The sequence below is a fragment of the Ovis canadensis genome, chromosome 5 (genome assembly GCF_042477335.2).
Source record: "Ovis canadensis isolate MfBH-ARS-UI-01 breed Bighorn chromosome 5, ARS-UI_OviCan_v2, whole genome shotgun sequence".
Taxonomy (NCBI): Eukaryota; Metazoa; Chordata; class Mammalia; order Artiodactyla; family Bovidae; genus Ovis; species Ovis canadensis.
The window spans coordinates 95,927,241-95,952,500 of NC_091249.1; the positions used below are offsets into that span (position 1 = coordinate 95,927,241).

The 25,260-nt window shown below is 38.6% G+C and overlaps 1 protein-coding gene across 2 annotated transcripts in view; it reads left to right on the forward strand.

Moving 5' to 3' along the window:
* The window catches only part of VCAN (versican), a 120,158-nt gene that overhangs the window by 27,935 nt on the left and 66,963 nt on the right, over positions 1-25,260 (forward strand). The window contains exons 6-7 of one of the 2 annotated variants that reach the window (XM_069592583.1): positions 15,200-15,493; positions 22,125-25,085. In XM_069592583.1, coding sequence (XP_069448684.1) covers positions 15,200-15,493; positions 22,125-25,085 — 3,255 coding nt within the window. The remainder of the gene's footprint in view (positions 1-15,199; positions 15,494-22,124; positions 25,086-25,260) is intronic. The other variant, XM_069592584.1, reaches the window with a different exon arrangement.

A 25,260-nucleotide genomic window follows, 5' to 3' on the forward strand; every position in this document is an offset into this window, starting at 1 on the left:
GAACTAAAGAACTACACGGTGGTAATTGCAGTATTTTTCCAAACTTTGTCTCTTTCGGAAACCGCCTCCACCACCCTACCATTTCTACAGTACTTGAAAACAAATGCCAAATTTTGTTCACCAGACTTACTAAGGATCTATTTTTTTCATTGGATCACCAAGGTGCTAGTTTTTCTCTTTGAATTTCTCCTTTCACTCTTTTCTGTGGTGTTTCTTAGAAATAACTTTTGCCTAGAGATACTCCTTTATTCTTTCTAGCCTCTCCAGTCATTTCCCATTTTTGCCTCCCCAGCCAATTATCTTTTCTGGGATTGGTCCCTTTGTACCTATTCATAAATGATAGGTTTATTTTTCTACTGCTTCCTTATTTCAAAATCAGGATAACACCTCTATAACTTGTCTAATGCTTCCATGTCATCCAGGTGTCTGACCTAGAACCAAAAGCAAATTTTCCTTTTTGTCTTATAAGCTCCTTTATATATGTAAGTTTCTCTGGTGGCTCAGCCCATAAAGAATCCTCCTGCCAATGCAGGAGATGCAGGTTTGATATGAAAACCTAAAAATATTCAGGTAAAAACCTGAATGTCATTAAACAGGTCTTAGAGCAGGGCTTAATTCCAGCTTCTTTAGAGGATTTGATAGGATCAAAATCAGATACCAAATCTGTAAATTGTGTGATTTCCTGCCTGTGGATTCTCAGATTGACTTTTAATACTAATGGAGTTTGCAGTATGTAATCTACAGATTACTTTACTGCTGGGAGTTATTTAAGAATTAGTGATAATTGGGTTGATTCCGTTAAAATGCTCCATGTCAACTAGAATAGTTTCCTGCACACTGTGATTCAGCAGATGGCTTCAGATATTGATTCCGGATTATAGAATCTCTCCACATTGATTGATGTTGGTGCTCGAAGATGCTGAAACTTTTTATTCTCTACAGAACTCACAGAATCATAGATCACAGTTAAGGCTGTGGGTTCCCAAACAGGCTTTAGACATGAACCCTTGCTAAGGGTTTGAAATTGAACTTGGAGTTCTTTTTGTTTAAGTGAATGTCTCGCTAAGAGTCACTGAGGAAGGTGTCCAGGCATGGACCCTGGCAGAACCTCTGGAAAATGATGCCCTCTGTCAGTGTGACTTGAATAGATTGACTGTGAAGTAGCTCCATGGGTAGAATAAGAGAAAAAAAAAAAACTATTTGTTGTATGGTTGTATTGTCCTTTAACTTAATTCTCAGAAAAACCTTGACAGGGATTTTTGTAAAACCTTCCTTTTTATACATGAAGATACTAAGGAACGGAAGTTAAGTGACTGGATATACCCTTTTTTTTTACTGTCCTTCTGGAGTAGCTTTTCAGGACAACCAAAGATTCGCCAGTAGAGCAACAGGCAGTCTTACAAACCAGGAGGATGCAAAGTACTCTTAATGCTTCCCCAAATCTCTGATTTTTCACATCACACAAAAATATCCTAATTCTTATCTGAGTAATGATTGCATTCCTGTTTGGATTACAGTGATTGGGATTGCTGGGTTAAATGGCAACTCTATTTTTAACATTTTGAGGAACTGTTTTGAAATTTTTACCAGAAGTAGCTTAGGGTCCTGATTCTTTCATTCTTGCCAACATTTGTTTTAATCTGATTTTTTGATTATAACTATCCTAATGTGTGCAATACTATCTCAGTGTGGTTTTGATTTGTATTTCCCTGATAGCTAGTGATGTTGAGCAACTTTTCCTACGACTGTTGACTATGTACATAATTTTCTTGGAGAATTATCTATTCAGAAGCTTTGCTCATTTTTAATTGTGTATTTGTCTTTTTATTACTGAGTTATAGGAATTCTTTGTATACTCTAGTTCAAGAGTGTCTATTCAGATATATAATTTGTAAGTATTTTCTCCCATTCTCTGATTTGCCTTTTTACTTTTTCAATAGGACCTTTTGATGAACAAAGTTTTTAATTTTGATGAAATCCAATATCTAGTTTTTCTTTGATAATTTGTGCTTTTGGTGTCACATCCAAGAAAACACTGCTAAATCCCTAGTCATGAAGACTTATTTCTGTGTTTGTTTCTAAGAACTGTGGAAGTTTTCACTTTTATTTTTATCTATTTTGAGTTATATTTTGTATATGGCAACTCTTTGCAGAAGAAGTAAAACAATTTTGAAAAAGAAGAGCGCAGTTGGGAGTCTCATACTTTCCACTTTCAAAATTTACTACAGAGCAATAGTAATCCAAACACTGTGGCAGTGACGTAAGGATAGTCATAGAGATGAATGGGACAGAATCCAGAAACAAACCCATATATGCATGATCAATAGATTTTCACCAGGGTGCCAAGGTCACTAAATGGGGAAAGAATAGTTCTTTTTAACAAATAGTGCTGGCATAATTGAATACCCACATACCAAAGAATGGATTTGGATTCTTATGCCATATACAAAGGGGTTTCCCTGGTGGCTCAGATCGTCAAGAATCTGACTGTAACGCAGGAGACCCCGGTTCAATCCCTGGGTCAGGAAGATCCTCTGGAGAAGGGAATGGCTACCCACTCCAGTATTCTTACCTGGAGAATTCCATGGACAGAGGAGCCTGGCGGGCTACAGTCCATGGGGTCGAAAGTGAAAGTGAAAATCACTCAGTTGTATCTGACTCTTTTCAACCCTGTGGACTATACAGTCCATGGAACTCTCCAAGTCAGAATACTGGTGTGTGTAGCCACTCCCTTCTCCCAGGAATTTTCCTGACCCAGGGATCGAACTGGGGTCTCCTACTATACAGGCAGATTCTTTACCATCTGAGCCACCAGGGAAATGCTTTTATATATGGCATAAGAATCCAAATCCATGCTTTGGTATGTGAGTTTTCAATTATGCCAGCACCATTTGTTAGAAAGACTATTTTTTCCTCATTTTAATGGCCTTGACACCCCAGTGAAATCTATTGATCTTAAATCTATGGGTTTGTTTCTGGACTCTGTCCCATTGATCTGTATGACTATACTTATGTCACTGTCACATTATTTGGATTACTATTGCTTTGTAGTAAACTTTGAAATTGGAAAAAATGAGACTCCCAACTGTGTTCTTCTTTTTCAAAATTGTTTTACCTCTTCTGGACCCCTTGAATTCCTACATGATCTTTGGGATCCATTTATCAATTTCTGCAAAAAATCCAGCTGAGTTTGAATTGAATCTCCAGATCAATTTGAGGTGTATTGTCATCTTGACAATATTGAGTCTTCAGATTAGATCTGTAAACATGGGATATTTTTTCATCTTTTGTTTGGACATTCTTTACTTTCTTTCAGCAGTGTTTTATAGTTTCAGCGCTTTCAGAGTATAGGTTTTGCATTACATTTGTTAAATTTAACCTAAATATTTTTCTCTTTTGATGTAAATATAAATGGAATTTTCTTTATTTCTTTTTCTAATTGTTCACTCGAAGTGTGTAGAAATAAACTGATTTTTTTAGATTGGCCTTGTATATTTTATCCTACAAGCTTGTTGAAATTATCTATTAGTTCTAATATATTTTTATGGAATCCTCAGGGTTTTCTATATATAGTCCCTTTTATTTTATAATCTAAAATTAAATAAGTAGAAATGTCTTGACAGAAACCCCTTAAAACATGTGACAGTCATTTGCTTTAAGGCTTGATGGCAATTTCTAGAATTCTAAATTGAAAGAGCTTCTTTGGAAATACAGGGCCATTTAACTCTGAGCTGTGAAAAGTTTAAAAAAAAAAAAAAACTAGGCTGATCTTCCTATGTTGACCTGCAGCCATACTGTGCCTGTCAAACCAAATAACACATTCGATCTTCTGTATATTTTGAAGACTCAGACATCCAGAAATTGTTTAGAATCTCTTTCTCACTCTAATTAAAGTCTTACTGCTCTGTCATGGGGAAAGAATGAGATCTGACATCCTGAAAACCATAAAAATATGCTTAAATTTTGGTGGGATTTCCTGTATCTTTAATCCCTTCAAATGACATGTAGAAGATCTTGCGTAATAGCACATCGACAAATATGTGGATTCCTTTTCCCATGGATGTTATCTGATTTAAAGAATGTTAACTGACTATCATATGACTGATGACAATTCTCTAAAATTAATTAAAGTTTGAATTCTTCAAAACCCAGTGTCTATGCTTTAAGGCACATTTTGTTTCTCAGTTCAGTTCAGTCACTCAGTTGTGTCCGATTCTTTGTAACCCCATGAATCGCAGCATGCCAGGCCTCCCCGTCCATCACCGACTCCCGGAGTTCACTCAAACTCATGTCCATTGAGTCAGTGATGCCATCCAGCCATCTCATCCTCTGTCGTCCCTTTCTCCTCCTGCCCCCAGTCCTTCCCAAAATCAAAGTCTTTTCCAATGAGTCAACTCTTCACATGAGGTGACCAAAGTATTGGAGTTTCAGCTTAAGCATCAGTCCTTCCAAAGAACACCCAGGACTGATCTCCTTTAGGTTGGACTGGTTGGAACTCCCTGTAGTCCAAGGAACTTGCAAGAGTCTTCTCCAGCATCACAGTTCAAAAGCATCAATTCTTCGGCACTCAGCTTTCTTCACAGTCCAACTCTCATATCCATACATGACCACTGGAAAAACCATAGCCTTCACTAGACAGACTTTTGTTGGCAAAGTAATGTCTCTGCTTTTCAATATGCTATCGAGGTTGGTCATAACTTTCCTTCCAAGGAGTAAGCATCTTTTAATTTCATGGCTGCAGTCACCATCTGCAGTGATTTTGGAGCCCCCAGAAATTAAGTCTAACACTGTTTCTACTGTTTCCCCATCTATTTCCCATGAAGTGATGGGACATGTTGCCATGATCTTCGTTTTCTGAATGTTGAGCTTTAAGCCAACTTTTCACTCTCCTCTTTCACTTTCATCAAGAGGCGTTTTAGCTCCTCTTCACTTTCTGCCATAAGGGTGGTGTCATCTGCATATATGAGGTTATTGATATTTCTCCAGGCAATCTTCATTCCACTTTGTGCTTCCTCCAGCCCAGCATTTCTCATGATGTACTCTGCATGTAAGTTAAATAAACAGGGTGACAATATACAGTCTTGATGTACTCCTTTTCCTTTTTGGAACCAGTCTGTTGTTCCATGTCCAGTTCTAACTGTTGCTTCCTGACCTGCATACAGGTTTCTCAAGAGGCATGTCAGGTGGTCTGGTATTCCCATCTCTTTCAGAATTTTCCACAGTTTATTGTGATCCACACAGTTGGCTTTGGCATAGTCAATAAAGCAGAAATAGATGTTTTTCTGGAACTCTCTTGCTTTTTTCATGATCCAGTGGATGTTGGCAATTTGATCTCTGGTTCCTCTGCTTTTTCTAAAACCAGCTTGAACATCTGGAAGTTCACAGTTCAGGTATTGCTGAAGCCTGGCTTGGAGAATTTTGAGCATTACTTTACTAACGTGTGAGATGAGTGCAATTGTGTGTTAGTTTGAGCATTCTTTGGCATTGCCTTGCTTTGGGACTGGAATGAAAACTGACCTTTTCCAGTCCTGTGGCCACTGCTGACTTTTCCAAAGTTGCTGGAATATTGAGTCCAGCACTTTCACAGCATCATCTTCCAGGATTTGAAAGAGCTCAACTGGAATGCCATCACCTCCACTAGCTTTGTTCGTAGTGATGCTTCCTAAGGCCCACTTGACTTCACACTCCAGGATGTCTGGCTCTAGGTGTTTTTTACTTCAGCCTAAAGCAAGTGAGATATTTGAAAGGTGCTGACCTGGCCATTACACCCCAAATTAGATACGTTGCCAGCCTAACACTAGAACTGGATGAAGCTACCTTGGCAGCCCCAGTTTTCTTGTCACTGGTAACAGAAGATTGGTTTCTGTACAGGTTAAACAATCAGATCTTAGGGGGAACTGACATGCTTTTGAATTATCTACAAATTTTGGCTGTCAAAAGATTATATAATAGTGTATGTTGGCTATTAACCAACCACATACAGCTGATAGATTTTGTGATCCAGGATAATGAGTATTAGTCTTTATTGCTTTGATCCTGTATAGACATGAGCGGAAAAAAAAAAAAAGAGAGAGAGAGAAAGAGCAAAAGGCAGAGGGAAGAAAAAGGAAACTTTCTTTGAAAAAACTTAAAAGTCCAAAACTTTAAACCTAGTAATAATTATATTGACTTGTCTTTATTACCATAACACTTACCATATACTGTAAGTGGTTTTATCCTTATGGATATGTCATGTGACTATTTCCAACTCATACACCATGTCTACTTTTGCATACACTTATTGCAACATACACTTATTGTATACACATATACATTTTGACCCAAACAGCAGGAAACTGTAATAACAATCACAAATCTTGATCTTCCTTATAGTGAACAAAAAATCATGCAGTTCTATTCTCAGATGAGCAAAGAGACTCATGATTAGTTTATAGGAGCTAATTTTCAGACAGTTCGGGATAGATAAATTATGAGCGTGCACACACACACATAAACAGAAGAAGCATAAATATTTATCACACTCTCCAGAAAATAGACCCATCTAGATAACTGTGGTGAGACCTCAGCTTTGACTACCACAGAGAGCAATCCGTCTAGGAAGGACCTGAATAATTCTCTGTGATCTGCTGGGGCCAGTTTCCTGTTCGCCTTGGCAATCTCAGAGAATTGTTTGTGAAAGAAAAAGATCCTCTCTCAGTTTGCTCTGGACTTAAAGTCTCTTTCATAATTTTTCTGAGTTACTCCTGAGTATCGACTCTTGGTTTTTGAACATTGTAGGTCATCTTAATGTTTTGGTTTGTTTTCATCACTACTTGCCACATTTTAGTATGTGTCATTTCTAAGTCTGCCAAGGAATAGCTTTTCCATTTAGCAATCAAAAGTGTGGAAAAAGAACACGCATGATCCACTTTCCAGAGAGTCTTTTAGCAGTTACTTTTCAAATTTAAGTATTATTTTTCCTTAATATTTTTGATGATGTTAATTCCTGTCGTTAAGACGAATTTAGTTTGTAGAATGTCACCAGATATTACAATCTCACCAGTAGTGTCTTCCAGTTTCTTCTAGGGCATCCCTAGAAAGTTGGAAAAATAGGAATAATTTAAAGTCACAGCATTTAACTTGATATTTTGGAAAAACAGAGGTTAAGCTACTGCATATGTGTTTACCATATGAATATGCAAATTATCCCATGTGTGAAATCCTCTGTTCTACATTATAGTTTATGTGTGTACTAATAAGAACGTATATATATATATACATGTCAGTAAATTCTTAGAACAACTTAACTTCACATTTTACATTAAGTCTTGCATTGCTTTGTGTATAAAGGATATTTTGTGTATTTCTTTCCTTACATTTTATCTGCTCTCAAGAGCAAATGATTGTTATTACGTTAGGACACTTACGTGTTCACCTTACATATGGTCCTGGACACCATCAGGGTCTTTGCCCTGGTCCAGCTTCTTCTGCTCATTTACAGTCTTTGACACAGCCTTGGTAGGCAGTGGACTTCATATGACCTGCGTTTTTGTTTTTAGTTCCTGGTTTGATTCTGATTACCTGGTCTATATACTGTGTTTCTGTCTTGGACAGGTTAACACATAGGCTATGAGAAACTTAATATGTGCTGATATATCTTTGTTATGGCTCAACTGAGATTATTCTTCTTGACTGAAACATACATGATTCTCAGTCGCTCAGTCATGTCCGACTCTTTGCAACCCCATGGACTGCAGCACACCAGGCATCCCTGTCCATCACCAACTCCCGGAGTTTACTCAGACTCTTATCCATTGAGTCAGTGACGCCATCCAGCCATCTCATCCTCTGTCATCCCCTTCTCTCCCACGTTCTGTCTTTCCCAGAATCAGGGTCTTTTCAAATGAGTCAGCTTTTCGCATGAGGTGGCCAAAGTATTGGACTTTCAGCTTCAGCATCAGTCCTTCCAATGAATATTCAGGACTGATTTCCTTTAGGATGGACTGGTTAGATATCCTTGTAGTCCAAGGGATTCTCAAGAGTCTTCTCCAACACCACAGTTCAAAAGCATCAATTCTTTGGCACTAAGCTTTCTTTATAGTCCAACTCTCACATCCACACATGACTACTGGAAAAACCATAGTTTTGACTAGATGGACCTTTTTTGGCAAAGTAATGTCTCTGCTTAATATGCTGTCTCAGTTCAGTTCGGTTCGGTCACTCAGTTGTGTCCGACTCTTTGTGACCCCATGAATTGCAGCACGCCAGCCTACCTGTTCATCACCAACTCCCAGAGTTCACCCAAACTCATGTCCATCGAGTCGGTGATACCATCCAGCCATCTCATCCTCTGTCGTCCCCTTCTCCTCCTGCCCCCAGTCCCTCCCAGCATCAGAGCCTTTTCCAATGAGTCAACTCTGCACATGAGGTGACCAAAGTATTGGAGTCTCAGCTTTAGCATCAGTCCTTCCAATGAACACCCAGGACCGATCTCCTTTAGAATTTACTGGTTGGATCTCCTTGCAGTCTAAGGGACTCTCCAGAGTCTTCTCCAACACCACGGTTCAAAAGCATCAATTCTTCGGCACTCAGCTTTCTTCACAGTCCAACTCTCACATCCATACCTGACCATTGGAAAAACCATAGCCTTCACTAGACAGACCTTTGTTGGCAAAGTAATGTCTCTGCTTTTCAATATGCTATCTAGGTTGGTCATAACTTTCCTTCCAAGGAGTAAGCATCTTTTAATTTCATGGCTACAGTCACCATCTGCAGTGATTTTGGAGCCCCCAGAAATTAAGTCTGACACTGTTTCCACTGTTTCCCCATCTATCTCCCATGAAGATGGGACTGGATGCCATGATCTTCATTTTCTGAATGTTGAGCTTTAAGCCAACTCTTTCACTCTCCTCTTTCACTTTCATCAAGAGGCTTTTTAGTTCTTCACTTTCTGCCATAAGAGTGGTGTCATCTGCATATCTGAGGTTATTGATATTTTTCCCGGCAATCTTGATTCCAATGTGTGCTTCATCCGGCCCAGCGTTTCTCATGATGTACTCTGCATATAAGTTAAATAAGCAGGGTGATAATATACAGCCTTGGCATAATCCCTTCCCAATTTGGAACCAGTCTGTTGTTCCATGTCCTGTTCTAACTATTGCTTCCTGACCTGCATACAGATTTCTCAAGAGGCAGGTTAGGTAATCTGGTATTCCCATCTCTTCAAGAATTTTTTATAGCTTGTTGTGATCCACACAGTCAAAGGCTTTAGTGTAGTCAATAAAGCAGAAATAGATGTTTTTATGGAACTCTCTTGCTTTTTTCATGATCCAGCGGATGCTGGCCATTTGATCTCTGGTTCCTTTGCCTTTTCTAAATCGAGCTTGCACATCTGGAAGTTCACAGTTCGTGTTCTGTTGAAGCCTGGCTTGGAGAATTTTGAACATTACTAGCGTGTGAGATGAGTGCAATTGTGTGTTAGTTTTAGCATTCTTTGACATTACTTTCCTTTGAGATTGGAATTAAAACTGACCTTTTCCAGTCCTGGAGCCACTGCTGGGTTTTCCACATTTGCTGGCATTTGAATGCAGCACTTTCACCGCATCATCTTTCAGGATTTGAAATAGCTCAACTGGAATTCCATCACCTCCACTAGCTTTGTTCGTAGTGATGCTTCCTAAGGCCCATCTGACTTTGCATTCCAAGATGTCTGGGTCTGGGTGAGTGATCATACCATCATGATTATCTCAGTCATGAGCTCTTTTTCGTACAGTTCTCCTTTGTATTCTTGCCACCTCTTCTTATTATCCTTTGCTTCTGTTGCTGCTGCTGCTAAGTCGCTTCAGTCGTGTCCGACTCTGTACGACCTCATAGATGGCAGCCCACCAGACTCCCCTGTCCCTGGGATTCTCCAGGCAAGAACACTGGAGTGGGTTGTCATTTCCTTCTCCAATGCATGAAAAGTGAAAAGTGAAAGTGAAGTCGCTAAGTCGTGTCTGACTCCTTGCACCCCCTTGGACTGCAGCCCACCAAGCTCCTCTATCCATGGGATTTTCCAGGCAAGAGTACTGGAGTGGGGTGCCATCGCCTTTTCCGCTTCTGTTAGGTCCATACAATTTCTGTCCTAATTGAGCCCATCTTTGCATGAAATGTTCCCTTGGTATCTCTAATTTTCTTAAAGAGATCTCTAGTCTTTCCCAATCTATTGTTTTCCTCTATTTCTTTGCACTGATCACTGAGGAAGGCTTTCTTATCTCTCCTTCCTATTCTTTGGAACTCTGCATTCAAATGGTATATCTTTCCATTTCTCATTTGCCTTTCACTTCTTTTATTTTCACAGCTATTTGTAATGCCTCCTCAGACAGCCATTTTGCCTTTTTGCTTTTTTTTTTTCCTTGGGGATGGTCTTGATCCCTGTCTCCTATAAAATGTCACAAACCTCCATCCATAGTTCTTCACACACTCTGTCTGTCAGATCTAATCCCTTGAATCTATTTGTCACTTCCACTGTATAATTGTAAGGGGTTTGATTCAGGTCATACCTGAATGGTCTAGTGGTTTTCCCTACTTTCTTCAATTTAAGTCTGAATTTGGCAATAAGGAGTTCATGGTCTAAGCCACAGTCAGCTCCCAGTCTTGTTTTTGCTGACTGTATAGAGCTTCTCCATCTTTGGCTACAAGAATATAATCAGTCTGATTTCAATGTTGACCGTCTGGTGATGTCCATGTGTAGAGTCTTCTCTTGTGTTATTGGAAGAGGGTGTTCACGCTGCTGCTGTACATGTCGCTATGGCAGTTTAGTCCAATCTGCTCTAAGAAATAGATCCGTGGACTATTAGTTAGTCTTCTATGGCAAAAGGAGATTATTCTTTTCCTCAAATGGTCAAATGGCTTAAAAATCCTGACTTCTTTATAGGAACTCGCAGTAAATTCTATAATATTACCTGCTCTGAGAAGTCTTACAGAAATGAAACCTGTCAGATGACTTGTATGTATTTGTTTTCCAAATGCTGTTGTCCACAAAACCTCTTCTCGTTGGATACCTAGTCATGTCCCAGGGATTATCAGTATTTTGTATAAGGCATTTTTGGAAATTGTATTCTTAGAACTTGGACTATACGTTAATAATCTTCCCAACCCACATCTTCAGCAATAAGCTTTTATTTGGTTGTGTACTAGCTTAGTCGCTCAGTCATGTCCAACTCTTTGCAGGCCCATGGACAGTAGTCCACCAGGCTCCTGTGTCCACGGGATTTTTTAGGGAAGAATACTGGAGTGGGTTGCCGTTTCCTCCTCCAGGGCATCTTCCAGATCCAGGGATTGAGCCCACATCTCCTGCATTACAGGTGGATTCTCTACCACTGAGCTGCCCGGGAAGCTCAGTGGTAAACCTTTTAATAGGTTAATTCTGATTTAAACAACAGATCATGTACATTTGTATTATGTTAGATAAAAAAATACATAATGTCTAAGATTGTCTAAAGCCATGTAGCTTGTGAATCAAAAAGGACTTGACAGATTATTTTAGTAATATCAATAAGAAGTAAAAACAGATGTCTTAGAAATCAAGAATACTTAGGAATATGAATTAATTCAGTGATTGCTATCTGTGTATTACCCTTTAATTTACTTTTTTTTCCTTTGGGTTTTAGTATATGAAACTGATGCCAGGATATTCTGGCACATTTGAGAACAGTATTAGATGTCTGACGTTAATATTTTGAGGTTGTTACATAGAAAGGTCACAATTTAGACATTCAACTTAGTTTCTTTTGTTAGAGATTGAGTGTCAGTTCTAAAAGCTTCTAGACTCAGTAAGATAGTTCCGTAGTATGGATACTTCACTGTATCATTAGAATTCGGAAATAGACAAGGCGATGTTTATGTTAAACAAGTATGATTTAGGAAGGCTTAGACATCTATTTTTTGCAGCAGAGTTAAAGTAACTGTTTTTTTTAATTATTATTTCAAAATCAAACAACACTTATGCCATGTATAATGATGGGCCACACATATGGATCTTTATAGATGAGTTGTTTTGATTCTCACCTTAAGTCACATTAATGCTAGTTAAATCTTCCTTTTTTCATCTGAGTTACATGAAATCCAATGATCACTTTCGGTAAGTTTTTAAAATTTAATTTACAATGTTTGAAAAGTTTTTACATACAAATGAAAAGGAAAATAGGGGAATAACAGAATTTATACTTAAATAAGTAAAATCACTATTTTTTGGAGCTTGGAGAGATAGATATTGTATACCCCAAACAAGTGAATTAAATAATTAATTTAATATAAAGTCAGACTTAATAAGAGTTTTTAATGAAAAGTTCTATAAGTAGATCTTTATTGATTTGATAATAATAAGGGTATTTTTTTTAACCTGCCAGCACTTACCGAAACCTTTCCTTCTGTTAATACCACAAACATGTTTGCTACTTAAAACAGAGAAACAAGTTATCCAGAAAATCATGCTGACATTTTTCTTCATTAGCCCTTTGGTCTGGCTGTATTTGGAGAAGCTGATTCCCCCCATCGTGTGGGCAAAAGTTGCTGTTTGGTGAAGCAGAGGTTTACTCATTTAATTTATTTCTATGCCTTGCTCTGGTTGTCTGATCAGTCTTGTTACTGAAAAGGAACAGTACTCTTGCCTCCATGTAGAAGTACCTCACCATACAGGAAACGAAGGCAACAAAATTGATATTCCAGCTGTAATAACAAACCCAAGGGTTCCACCTTGGAGGGAAGCATGCTGGCGGGCTGCCCTCTTTCACACTTCCATTGCTTTCAGGCCAAATGCAAGCGTAATGCTCAGGTGAACAAGGCTGCTGAGGCTGCTTGGGGCGACACGGTCTGTCTGTCTGCCTTTCCCCAGGTTTTGTTCTTATTTTCCTGTTATTTAGTCAGTTAAGTAGTGTCTGACTCTTATGCGACCCCATGGACTGTATGTAGCCCATTGCTTTGAGCCAGATCCACAGGCGAGATGAATCTCCTGTCCCAGATGGCAGCTACCCAGAGCACTGCAGCCTAGGGAGCACTCTTTACTGTGCTGCTTGGGAAGGATGGAAGGGAAAATGGCACCTTTTCTCTGAATAAGAACCTGAAATGCCACTCATGTAACAAATTATTGAATACGTGCTATGCAACTGGTACTATGACCTTATGATTTTAAAACCTACTGGGACGGGAGGCATTCTAGGAATGGGGGAGGGGGGGCTTTGTTCTTTAGGCTTCCCTGGTGGCTCAGATGGTAACTCGTCTGCCTACAATGCGGGAGACCCGAGTTCGATCCCTGGGTCGGGAAGATCCTCTGGAGAAGGCAATAGCAACCCACTCCAGTACTCTTGCCTGGAAAATCCCATGGATGGAGGAGCCTGGGAGGCTACAGTCCACGGGGTTGCAAAGAGTCAGACACGACTGAGCGGACTTCACTTTGTTCTTTTAGTGTATTTTTGGGTTGAGGTTACTGTCCTTTGCCAGCCTAGATAATTAAGGACAAAACCCCATTCTCACCTCTGCCTTACTTTTTGCAGTCAGGTAAAAGTCATTTTTCTTTTTCTTCATCTAACAGCTTTTACTAGAATTTGTCCTCGTTTCACTGGCAGCGTTTTTAGATTTGTAGTGAGAAGAGCCGATCTGGGTGACTTGACCTTTTTTTCCTGACTATGATTTTCTGGTTTTATAAAGTTATGACATTCGCACACGGAGTAATGGCTCTATTCATTTTAAACAATAATTTGTTACATCTGGATTTAGTCAGGTGGAGGTCCAGATCATGAGAGCTCTTGTGTCTGATAGATCATAGAAGCAAAGACAAGTCTCAATGAAATGGAAGCAGGACCCCTGGCTGCTATAAAAATGGGCTCTCAGTATTTTAGGTACCTCTCTACCTCATTTTGTACTCCTCATCCTGCCTGCTCTATTTGCTTGTAGTGAAAGTGAAGTCCCTCAGTTGTGTCCAGCTCTTTGCGACCCCATGGACTGTAGCCTATCAGGCTTCTCCATCCATGGAATTTTGCAGGCAAGAGTGCTGGAGTGGGGTGCCATCGCCTTTTCCAGGGGATCTTCCCGACCCAGGAATCGAACCCGGGTCTCCCGCATTGCAGGCAGATGCTTTACCGTCTGAGCCACCAGGGAAGCTGTATTTGCTTAGGTCTTCTCTAATTCTACCTCTGTCTTTTAGCCACTTGTGAAAAGCATAATTTAATTCACATCGCATTCATTTCAGGCAGTTGTTCCATTGCACAAGTAACATTCCAATTTAACAAGCTCTCTGGCATTTCCAGAATATTTTACTGTGACATGTTAAGTGATAATGAGCATACTAATTGGGTCTAATTGAGCCTAATGTGGAGAACAAAGGAAATGTTCACCCTTTCTTTGTTAATCAATAAATAAACATGAAAGTTTCCCCAACCTAGTTAGAGCCCCTTATGGTAACTTTGTGAGAACCGAAAGGCAGACGGATTTCAAACGGTATCCACCTTGGTCAGAGCAAGTGAAAAAAAGGGTGCCCCTTCTTCCAGGGGGACTTTTGGTCTCTTTGGCTGGTTGATTGGGAGCTGATATTGGTCCTCACACATCCTCAGCCCTGCCCAAGGGCAGGCCATGACCTGCGTAACTCTCAAGGCAGCCCTGTGCCTAGGACAGAAAAGCAGGCAACTGCATTCCATTCTGCCCCTTTCCCTCCCCCTCTTCAGACCTTGGAAGTCTTCTTGTTTTGTTGTTTGCTTTGCTGGGAGTTAATCCATTTTGATGGCAGAAATGGATGAAAGAGTCAGAAAATTGCTATTTGATTTTAGGATAAACAAAGAAAAATGACCTCAAAGACATTTCAGTGCAGCTTTCTCCTTCCGGCATGCAATGTTAATAAGTACACCACAGCCTCTTTCATTGGAGAGAAAACCCATTTCCTGGACAGTAAATCAAAGAATCAGTTGGAAAAGTTTGTTCACTTTAAAGAATCTATTGTAACTGTATTATCAAATGACTGCTTCTATGACCTAGGGAATGTACGTATATAAAATGAAATGTTTCTGGTGTGTGTTTATTGTGTTATTTCTTATCATACACTAATATTAATAATAACAAAATTAGGTAACTGAGTTTTCTGCTGTAAATATCAGAAGATGATTACTCACTATGCTTTTCCCCATCTCCTATAAACAGGAAAAGACTGAAGAGTAAATTTTAGACCCTTTTTTTCTTGTTCTTATTGCAGGTGATGTGTTCCACATCACTGCTCCCAATAAGTTCACCTTTGAGGAAGCTGGAGAAGAGTGTAAAAACCAGGACGCCCGCCTGGCGACGGTGGGGGAGCTCCAAGCAGCGTGGAGGAACGGCTTCGACCGGTGTGATTACGGGTGGCTGTTGGATGCCAGCGTTCGCCACCCTGTGACTGTGGCCAGGGCCCAGTGTGGAGGTGGTTTACTTGGGGTGAGAACCCTGTATCGTTTTGAGAACCAGACAGGCTTCCCTCCCCCTGATAGCAGATTTGATGCCTACTGCTTTAAACGTAAGTGTTTGATACCTTTTAAAACATTCTAGATTTAAAAAAAAAAAAGCTTCGAAGGCATGCAATTGATGTTCAGCTAGCCATTGGAATGATTCCATGTCTTGCATTGTGTGCACGGAATGGAAACAGTTCAGTGACTCTCAAAAACAAGGAAACGAAACAGCAGTGATATGGTTAAAACAAGTTAGACGAATGGTTTTTAGAGAGGATGAAAAAATGTCAGGCAAAGGCCTTAACTGTGCTGCATTGCACAGAACATGTTTCTGAGCACTTGTTTTCTATTAATTGCAGTCCTTCAATGCAATTGGATTGTTGGTGCTATTATAATGCTGGGGCCAGTCATGGCTGAGTTGAATCCCTGAGTTCTGTTTTTTTCCCTCTTTGTTTGGTATCACCCTTTCTTTCAAATAGCAGAGGATTTAAATTTCAGTAACTGCAGGTGAGTACTTGGAGCTGACATGGATAATACCTAAAAATGAACCATGCTATAAGTAAAAATTTCGTTTTATCTCGGTTTATTTCATATAATGGAAATATGTTCCTTCTAATGCTCTAGAATCATATTAAAGTACAGTATATGTGTTTTGGCAAGCTCTAACATAAATAGGCTACCTTCAGTTAAGTATGAATTTAAAATAACTTAAAATGGATTTGAAGTAACATTTCTCAACATTAATGATATATTTTAATTTTTACATGTCCTTAAATTACTTTAGCACTAGCAGTCACATACCATAGTGTCATGCTTGTAGAATGCTTAATTAAACAAGCAACTAATCCAGAGTCTCACTGTGATTTTTACTGTAGGATCTATATTATGCCAGCAAAACAAAGATCTGCTAGAAATTTTGGTGACCTTTAGTGTGTTCAAGATGGAGCCATATTATATTGAATTAGTGAGAATTTTTTTTACTCAGTTTTCAATATATGTATTGTTTTAGCAATACATACAGTCATCCCCTTGGTATCCATGGGAGATTGCTCCTAGGGCCCTCAGGGATACCAGAATTACTTATAGTACCTATACCGTATAATGGGATATAATATCAACTATGTAAGTAGTTGCTAGCACACAGCAATTTCAAGTCTTGCTTTTTGTAACTTCCTGGAGTTTTTTGTTTTTTCTGTTTTTTAATCAGAAGTTGGTTGAATCCTCGGATATTGAACCCATGGATACAGAGGGTCAACAGTAACTGAAATGAGTCAAAAATACACTAGCTTATTTTATAACTGGCTTCTAAATATACAGACTTTCTTCATCAACCAAAAAGACACTGAAGTGGGATATCTGAGTAGTCAGGAGAATAGATTGTTAGTACAGTGGAAAGGTGTAATTTCATATCCTGCTATCTCCCAGCTAAGATATTTCTGTTTGGATCTCCTCCTGTAAACTCAACTTTCCGAGTGTTAAAGCCATGTGTTGTGTATCAGTGCAATACAAGCTGGCCATGAAAAGCCTTTGGAATTATTTGTTTTTGTTCTTAGGCCCTGAAACTGCAGGAAAAGTCTTGATCATTTTCAGGAAAACAAACAAAACAACAATAATAGCCAAACCTTATCCTCAGAAGTAGGAAGATATCATTCTTTTAAGCCACATACCCATAACAGTAGTTCCGGGAATATTTTCAAGTAGTTCAAGCTTTAAAATCAGTTTTATGTTAAGTGACTGGTGTGATTAAAGGAGAAAATCAAATTTGTGTGTGTGTATTGGGGAGGGGAGGGAAGAGGTGGATTAGAGAAGTTAAATTCAGGAAGGAGTTGAGTTATCCAGTGTGACTACCTTGCTTGATTTTATTTTCTTGTGCTTTATAAACCTGGCACTAGAAAACTTTAAAACATTTTTGTTTTCTATGAGAGAAAAATGTCAAACAAAGCCTGTCTATAGCTCCAAAGAATTCATCCTGATGTGTTTTGAATTATTTATTTAAATAAGGAATTCACATGAATGTACCAAATAACAAGATACTTAGATTCAAGTAGAATAACCACCTACTAAAACATCTGTATAAAACGTGAATAAAATTTGAAAGTTTAGGTCTTCTTTTTTCTCCCTAATTCATTTGAATCTATATAACTTGGAAATATATAACTTGCAGATATAATAGATTCAAATTTTTGTTTTTTTTACCCCAGTTAAGCTAAAGACTAGATTCTTATTTAGTTCTTCCCTAAGACTCTACCATACTCAAAATTTATTCAGCACATAAAAGATTAAGAAAGTTTAGTCATACATAAAAGCCTTCCTTAACACACAATGCCAACACCCTCCCCAAATTTCTAATTCATTTTTAAAAGATTCTTTTTAAAACATATACATTTTTTTAATTTGAAAAATATTCTTAAAATGACTTACCTGCTGTAGTTTCCCACAGAGTTGAGTCATGACTAAATCTATAGGGTTAAAGTTAATAAGAATTGTGACCTTAAGGACAAATTCCAAAAGTGATGTCAGGGATGTACAGCTAGTTGGTTAAGTTGAAGAATTTAGAAATATAACCATATTTTTCTTGTTTGCTTTTACCAAATGTCAGAAGTGTTTTTAAGGCCACTTCATGGTGAATAAACAATACCAAATCTCACTTTGGTATAATTCCCTCTTCTGAAATCACTGAATAGAACGTTAACAATGGCCGATGATAAATATAATTAGAATCTGTTCTTGTTAAACAGATTTGAAAAACAAGGAAATTAATGTCCTTGTGAAATAAAGTCTTCCTGCTGGTTTTCCCTTGATTAAATTGTGTACTTTTCATTTTTCTTTGACCTCAGAGTTAAGTTTTGCAAAATAGAGTTATGCAGTGCTCTGAAGGTTCATCCATACTCCCCAAATTTAAGTGAATCAAAACCATTAAAGACTTGTGATAACCTCTCATTTAATATTATTAAAGATCTCCAGGAGAGGAAGATAGGGAACGTTTCATAGAAAACACATTCCAATATCCTATTATTATCACTCTCAGACTGTTTTTCTAGTTATCTAAATCCTTTGCATTAGAATCCGAGTCCATCTTTCCTTCTCAAGTTGGAAACCAAAATCTAAATAACAGCACTTCTACTATTGAAAACCATTGTTCAGTTGTCCCTCAGTGTCTCCTTCAGCTGAAACAATTTCCTTGTTTTGAAATGTTAATTTCTAGGCCTCTAATCACCTATGCCATCTTGCGTTGAACCCTCATTGTTTTTCACATCCCTCTGTTCAATTAAGCTTGGAGCTAAAGATAATGGTCTAAAGAAGACTAAATAAATACCCACCACTTCCTATGATGTCTTTCTTATGTATTTGTTCACTTTTACAATTGATCTGCCCTTCTAACCTATGATCAGCTTGTTATCTTTTCTGCACCCTAGATCATAATCTGACTGTAGGTGTCAAAACGTAGCCTTCCCTAACTGGTCTTTTTGAAATGTTTTCTCTTTATTGAATTTGAATCAGTTGGCATTCAATCACTCATAAAACTTAAATATGGCTTTCAATTCTAATCCCGAGGTTCCAACCGTTACTCTTTCTGCAACTGTGAACCCCAAATCAACTTTTTGAATATCTAGTCATTTCCCTATAATAAAGGCAGTATGGCTGTAAATTAAATTGACTATTGTGCTGCTAATAGGGTTTTCATATTTCACTAGGAAAATGTGCCTTGTGTCTCACAATGGAAGCACTGGAGAAGATAGTCCATAGGATATAAAATACCATGAGTACAGTGATGTGAAACATCTGGGTGGCAAACAGCTGCAAATGTTTGAGGGGAGCTTTTGTGGGAAAGAAGCCTGCTGCTTTCCGACGGCTTCCTCGATAATGAAGCTGAAGAAGGGACACTGGTAGTTTTCCAGGATAAAAACTTCTCCACGTGAATTCTTCTTGTGGAGAGACACTTTCAGAAAAATCTGGAGTTGTGTTTTCACTTTTGTAATAGTCATCATTAATACACTGGTATTTATTCTTAGGTTATTTTTTTGTAAATATTTGTGTGGTTTTTTTTTTTTTAATTAGTTCTTTTTTTTTTTTTGGAAGGGTTGAAACAAATGTCGCAGATGCTCAGATATACTGAGTTGTGATAGAAGTCATCTGTTAAGTTGATGAAAAAGTAACCCAACCCCAAAAGGAAGTCTGAGGTTTTCCATTCCAAATAGTAGAATTAATCAGCTTAACTATAAGCAGACCCTTAAACGGGGCTCTCATTAAAAACCCTTGCTCTGAAAACAAAGTCATGTAGCTTTGTAAAGGAGATCCTGAGACACACTACCGTCATATGACTATGTTTCAGGCCTAGATGAAGACAGCACCAAATAGTACAATACCAATTGATAATGACATACAGTCATGTAGTTTCCGAAATCTGAGTCTTTCGTTTTTAAAATGATATGAAAAGTATTTTCATAGTACTGTAGAAAGTTGCTGGCATACAAATTGGGTTGGAACATTAGGAAGACCTGATTCACAAGCCCTGTTTTGGCTCTCAGCCAGTGATCACCTCCATTTAAGTGAATTTCATCAGCCATGGAAATACTCAGAGGGAAAAAGCAAAATTAGCTTTTGTGTTGTTATTAATAATAATATGATTAAATTTTCTCTAATATGTAGTGTACCAAGTGTTTATATTATGTTTCCTTGGGAACTTTCTCTGTATGTATATTTTACTGCTTCCCCAAAGAATGCAGTTATAAAACAAACATGATATCTGGCAGTTAAATGAGGTAACAGTTATGGAATTTCAGAGGATAGAGAATTGAATGAAAAGAAAAATAGTCAACCTCACTTTGGTTCCTTAAGTTGTTCATGTCAATCAAAATAGACCAAAGCTTCCTCCAGGAAATGATTGCAGAAAAAGCTTTCTTTAAAAAAGGGGGGAAAAACATTATTTAACATGTTTTTGAAGAATCTAATTCTTTTTGTTTTTATTGTTTAGTTTTGTTTTAAGATAAGGGGATAAATAGTGACAGACTAAAGAATTTTAAATACAGCATATTGAAATGGTCACCAAGTTTTTGTATAATATTAATGAATCTGGGCTTCAAAATGGTCTAGGGGATGAACACAACTAATAATAGCTCATACCAGACCAAAAAAAAATGAGGACTCTGTTATAGCTCAAGTCTGATTTACAACAAAATCACATCATTTTATCATTAAAATTTTAAAATAGGCTTTTTAAAATAGTTTTAAGTTCACAGTAAAATTTAGTGGAACATTCAGAGATTTCCCATATATGCCCTGTCCACACTCATGCACAGCCTCTCCCATTGTCAACATCCCCCATCAGAATGGCACATTTATTAGACCAATGAACCCACATGGACACAACATAATCACTCAAAGTCTGTAGTTTACATTAGGATTCACTCTTCGTGTTGTTCATTCAACATTTGGGTTGAATTTGGACAAATATATAATGACATATCTTTGCCATTCACTTATCACACAGAGCAGTTACAGTGCCCTAATATCATTAAGTTTTGACAGAGTAGATGGAGCTCAAAAGTAATCAACCAGTTTTGTCTTCCAAGGACTCTGGTTTGGGGGTTACTAAGAGTAGGCCACAAGATATTATAGATACTACAGATATTACAACTTAGCAAAGCAGTGACCACAGATGTCCTCAGATCAGTTCCTTCTGAGGCTAGTGGCAGTTTTTGATTTTTGAAAATCTTGAGTATTTTTAAAAAGACAAAATCTTTATGTGCCTAACTCCTGCATTTTCTTTATGGTGAGATGGAATCCTATCTACAACACTGTCATTTTTATATACAACTTAAATTTCTTTCAACAGTCCAGGCCATTCTCTGTAAATCTGGAGGCGTTATAATGTAGCATTTTATGATGACATGTTACTTTTTATTGCCTGAGCCCATTCTTTCTGATGCTCAGGGTTGTTTCCAGTGATTTGTAATTACAGAGCTAAAATATATCATGTGGGTACGTTACTTCCTGTTCTCCTTTTGCGTTTCCTGCTGAAAGTAAGCCTGGACCCAAGACTCGTAAGAGTTATAAACATATCGTGTAGAACATAGAACAAGATGTAGAATACAACAAATGCCAAGCAGCCTCTGCCAGAGGCATTTTAGTGTTTATTATAAACAAGGCTACCCTGCAGAGTTGAAAAGAACATGAAGACAAATGTCCAACACCTGGGATCAAGCAACAAGTGGTGTTAAAACATTTAATATCCTGTTTTTATGAAAGCTTCCACATTATGGACCATGTAATCGTTGATATGTAACTCGGGTACATTTGATGTGGCTTTTTTGTTATTTTGCAATCTGAGGCACTCCCTCTCCCTGGAGACACTGTGTAGCTACAGACAGAATAGTAGTATTGAATTCTCCTACTAAACTTCAAGTTGGTGCTGTAGTTTCTGAGAAATAATGTACCTACTGTTTCCAAACTCAGCATTTGTTTTTTGACCTTCTTATCTGAAAACTACATAATATTCACGTTCGTTAACTAAGAACAGTCTTTTGTGATGATTAAATGTTTAGTTTCTGTCTTTGGGTTAAGTATAGTTTTTAGACTCCCCTCCATCACAAAACACTTTTGGGTCACTCCAAATTACAGACAGCACTTAACAAATACTGGACGTACAACTTTTTATTAGTGACTTGTCTAATCAACTCTTTGAAATTATTTTTCTAGCTAAACAGAATATATCAGAGGCTACAACCATCGAACTGAATATGCTTGCAGAAACTGTCTCACCCACTTTATTGGAAGAACTACAAATGGGACCGGACAGAACTACACCAATTGTCCCTTTAATCACTGAATTACCTGTCACTACAACAAAGGTCCCTGCTATAGGAAATATTGTCAATATTGAACAGAAATCCACAGTTCAACCTCTAACTAGTACCCACAGATCAGCCGCAGAATCACTCCCACCTGATGGAAGTACGAAGAAGCCTTGGGATATGGACTATTACTCACCTTCCGCTTCAGGACCTCTTGGAGAGCCAGACATATCTGAAATTAAGGAAGAAATGCCCCAGAGTACAACTGTCATTTCCCATCATGCTCCTGAATCATGGGATAGTGTGAAGGAAGACCTACAAAGGAAAGAATCAGTTACACAAGTTGAACAAATAGAAGTGGGTCCCTTGGTAACATCTATGGAAATCTCCAAGCACATGCCTTCTAAGGAATTCACTGTAACTGCGACACCATTTGTATCTACAACGATGACCCTGGAATCAAAAACTGCAAAGAAAGCAATAAGCACAGTCTCTGAACCAGTGACCACAAGCCGCTATGGATTCACCTTGAGAGAAGATGATGGGCAAGACAGAACCTCTACGGTCAGATCGGGTCAGCGTACCTCGATCTTTAGCCAAATACCTGAGGTCATTACAGTGTCAAAGACTTCAGAAGACACCACCCGCAGCCAACTAGAGGATGTGGAGTCAGTCCCAGCATCAACGGTTGTTTCACCTGACAGTGATGGGTCGTCCATGGACCACAGGCAAGAGAAACAGACTCATGGTAGGATAATTGAAGATTTTCTTGGCCAGTATGTGTCTACCACACCTTTTCCATCACAGCATCATACAGAAGTAGAATTGTTTCCTTTTTCTGGTGATAAAAGATTAGTCGAGGGAACATCCACAGTTATTTCTCCCAGTCCACGAACAGGAAGAGAAAGTACAGAAACACTAAGACCAGCGATGAGAACAGTTACTTACACCAATGATGAAATACAGGAAAAGATCACCAAAGATTCATTTATAGAAAAAATAGAGGAAGAAGGCTTCTCTGGAATGAAGTTCCCTACAGCTTCCCCAGAGCAAATTCATCATACAGAGTATTCAGTGGGAATGACCAAATCTTTTGAATCCCCAGCACTGACGACAACGACAAAGCTAGGCGTGATACCAACAGAGGCGACAGGTGTGGAGGAAGACTTTACAACTCCAGGTGGATTAGAAACAGATGGCTATCAAGATACCACAAAGTATGAGGAGGGTATTGCAACAGTGCATTTGATCCAGAGCACTTTAAATGTGGAGGTGGTTACTGTATCAAAATGGTCATTGGATGAAGATAATACAACATCGAAACCTTTATGGTCCACAGAACATGTAGGCTCTCCAAAATTGCCCCCTGCCTTAATCACCACCACGGGAGTGAGTGGTAAGGATAAAGAAATGCCAAGTCTTACTGAAGATGGAAGAGATGAATTCACTCATATCCCAGGTAGTGTTCAAAAGCCACTAGAGGAGTTTACTGAGGAAGACACAATAGACCATGAAAAATTCATAGTTAGATTTCAGCCAACTACATCAATTGCTACCACAGAAAAGTCCACTTTGAGAGATTCTATAACTGAAGAAAGAGTTGCACCTTTTACAAGCACAGAAGTCCGAGTTACTCATGCAACCACAGAGGGAAGTGCTTTGGATGAAGGACAAGATGTGGATGTCTCTAAGCTTTTGTCTACTGTCCCTCAATTTGCACACCCTTCAGATGTGGAAGGGTCAACCTTTGTTAACTATAGTAGCACCCAGGAGCCTACTACTTATGTAGACACTTCCCATACCATTCCTCTTTCTGTAATCCCCAAGACAGAATGGGGAGTGTTGGTACCTTCCTTACCATCAGAAGGTGAAGTTCTAGGTGAACCCTCTCAAGACATACGTGTCATTAATCAGACTCACTTTGAAGCTTCTATTTATCCTGAGACTGTAAGAACAACAACAGAAATTATACAGGAAGCAACGGGAGAAGATTTTCCTTGGAAAGAACAAACTCCAGAAAAACCAGTTTCTCCTCCCAGATCTACAACTGACACAGCGAAGGAGACATTACCTTTGGATGAACAAGAGAGCGATGGGTCAGCATATACTGTCTTTGAAGACAGATCAGTGACGGGTTCTGACAGAGTCTCAGTCTTAGTAACAACTCCAATTGGAAAATTTGAGCGGAGTACGTCTTTTCCACCTGGTGCTGTCACCAAAGCGAAAACAGATGACGTGGTAACGCTAACACCAACCACAGGGTCAAAGGTAACTTTCAGCCCATGGCCTGAACAAAAATATGAAACAGAAGGTACCAGTCCAAGGGGATTTGTATCTCCTTTTAGCATCGGTGTTACCCAGGTTATAGAAGAGACCACAACTGAGAAAAGAGAGAAAACATCCCTGGATTATACTGATTTAGGTTCAGGATTATTTGAAAAGCCCAAGGCCACAGAACTCCCAGAATTTTCAACAGTTAAAGCCACAGTTCCAAGTGACATCACTGCTGCGTTCAGTTCAGCAGATAGATTTCACACACCTTCATCCTCCACTGAGAAGCCACCTCTCATTGACAGAGAACCTGATGAAGAAACAACCAGTGACATGGTAATCATTGGAGAATCAACATCTCGCGTTCCTCCCACTACCCTTGAGGATATTGTAGCCAAGGAAACAGAAACAGATATTGATAGAGAATATTTCACAACTTCAAGTACTTCTACTACACAGCCAACAAGACCTCCCACTGTGGAAGGCAAAGAAGCCTTTGGACCACAGGCATTTTCTACTCCAGAACCCCCAGCGGGGACAAAATTCCACCCTGACATAAATGTTTATATTATTGAGGTCAGAGAAAACAAGACAGGTAAGTCTTTGCTTTCTAGACATACCAATCAAGGCAATCAGCATTTTATCTTGAAAATTACTTTTGGAAAAAAAAAAAATCAACATGCCAAATGCTGCCATTAGAAGATAACTGGAGTGTGAAAAAATTCTGTTTTAGCTTCATGTATTGTGTATTTGTACATGAATTGGAAGAA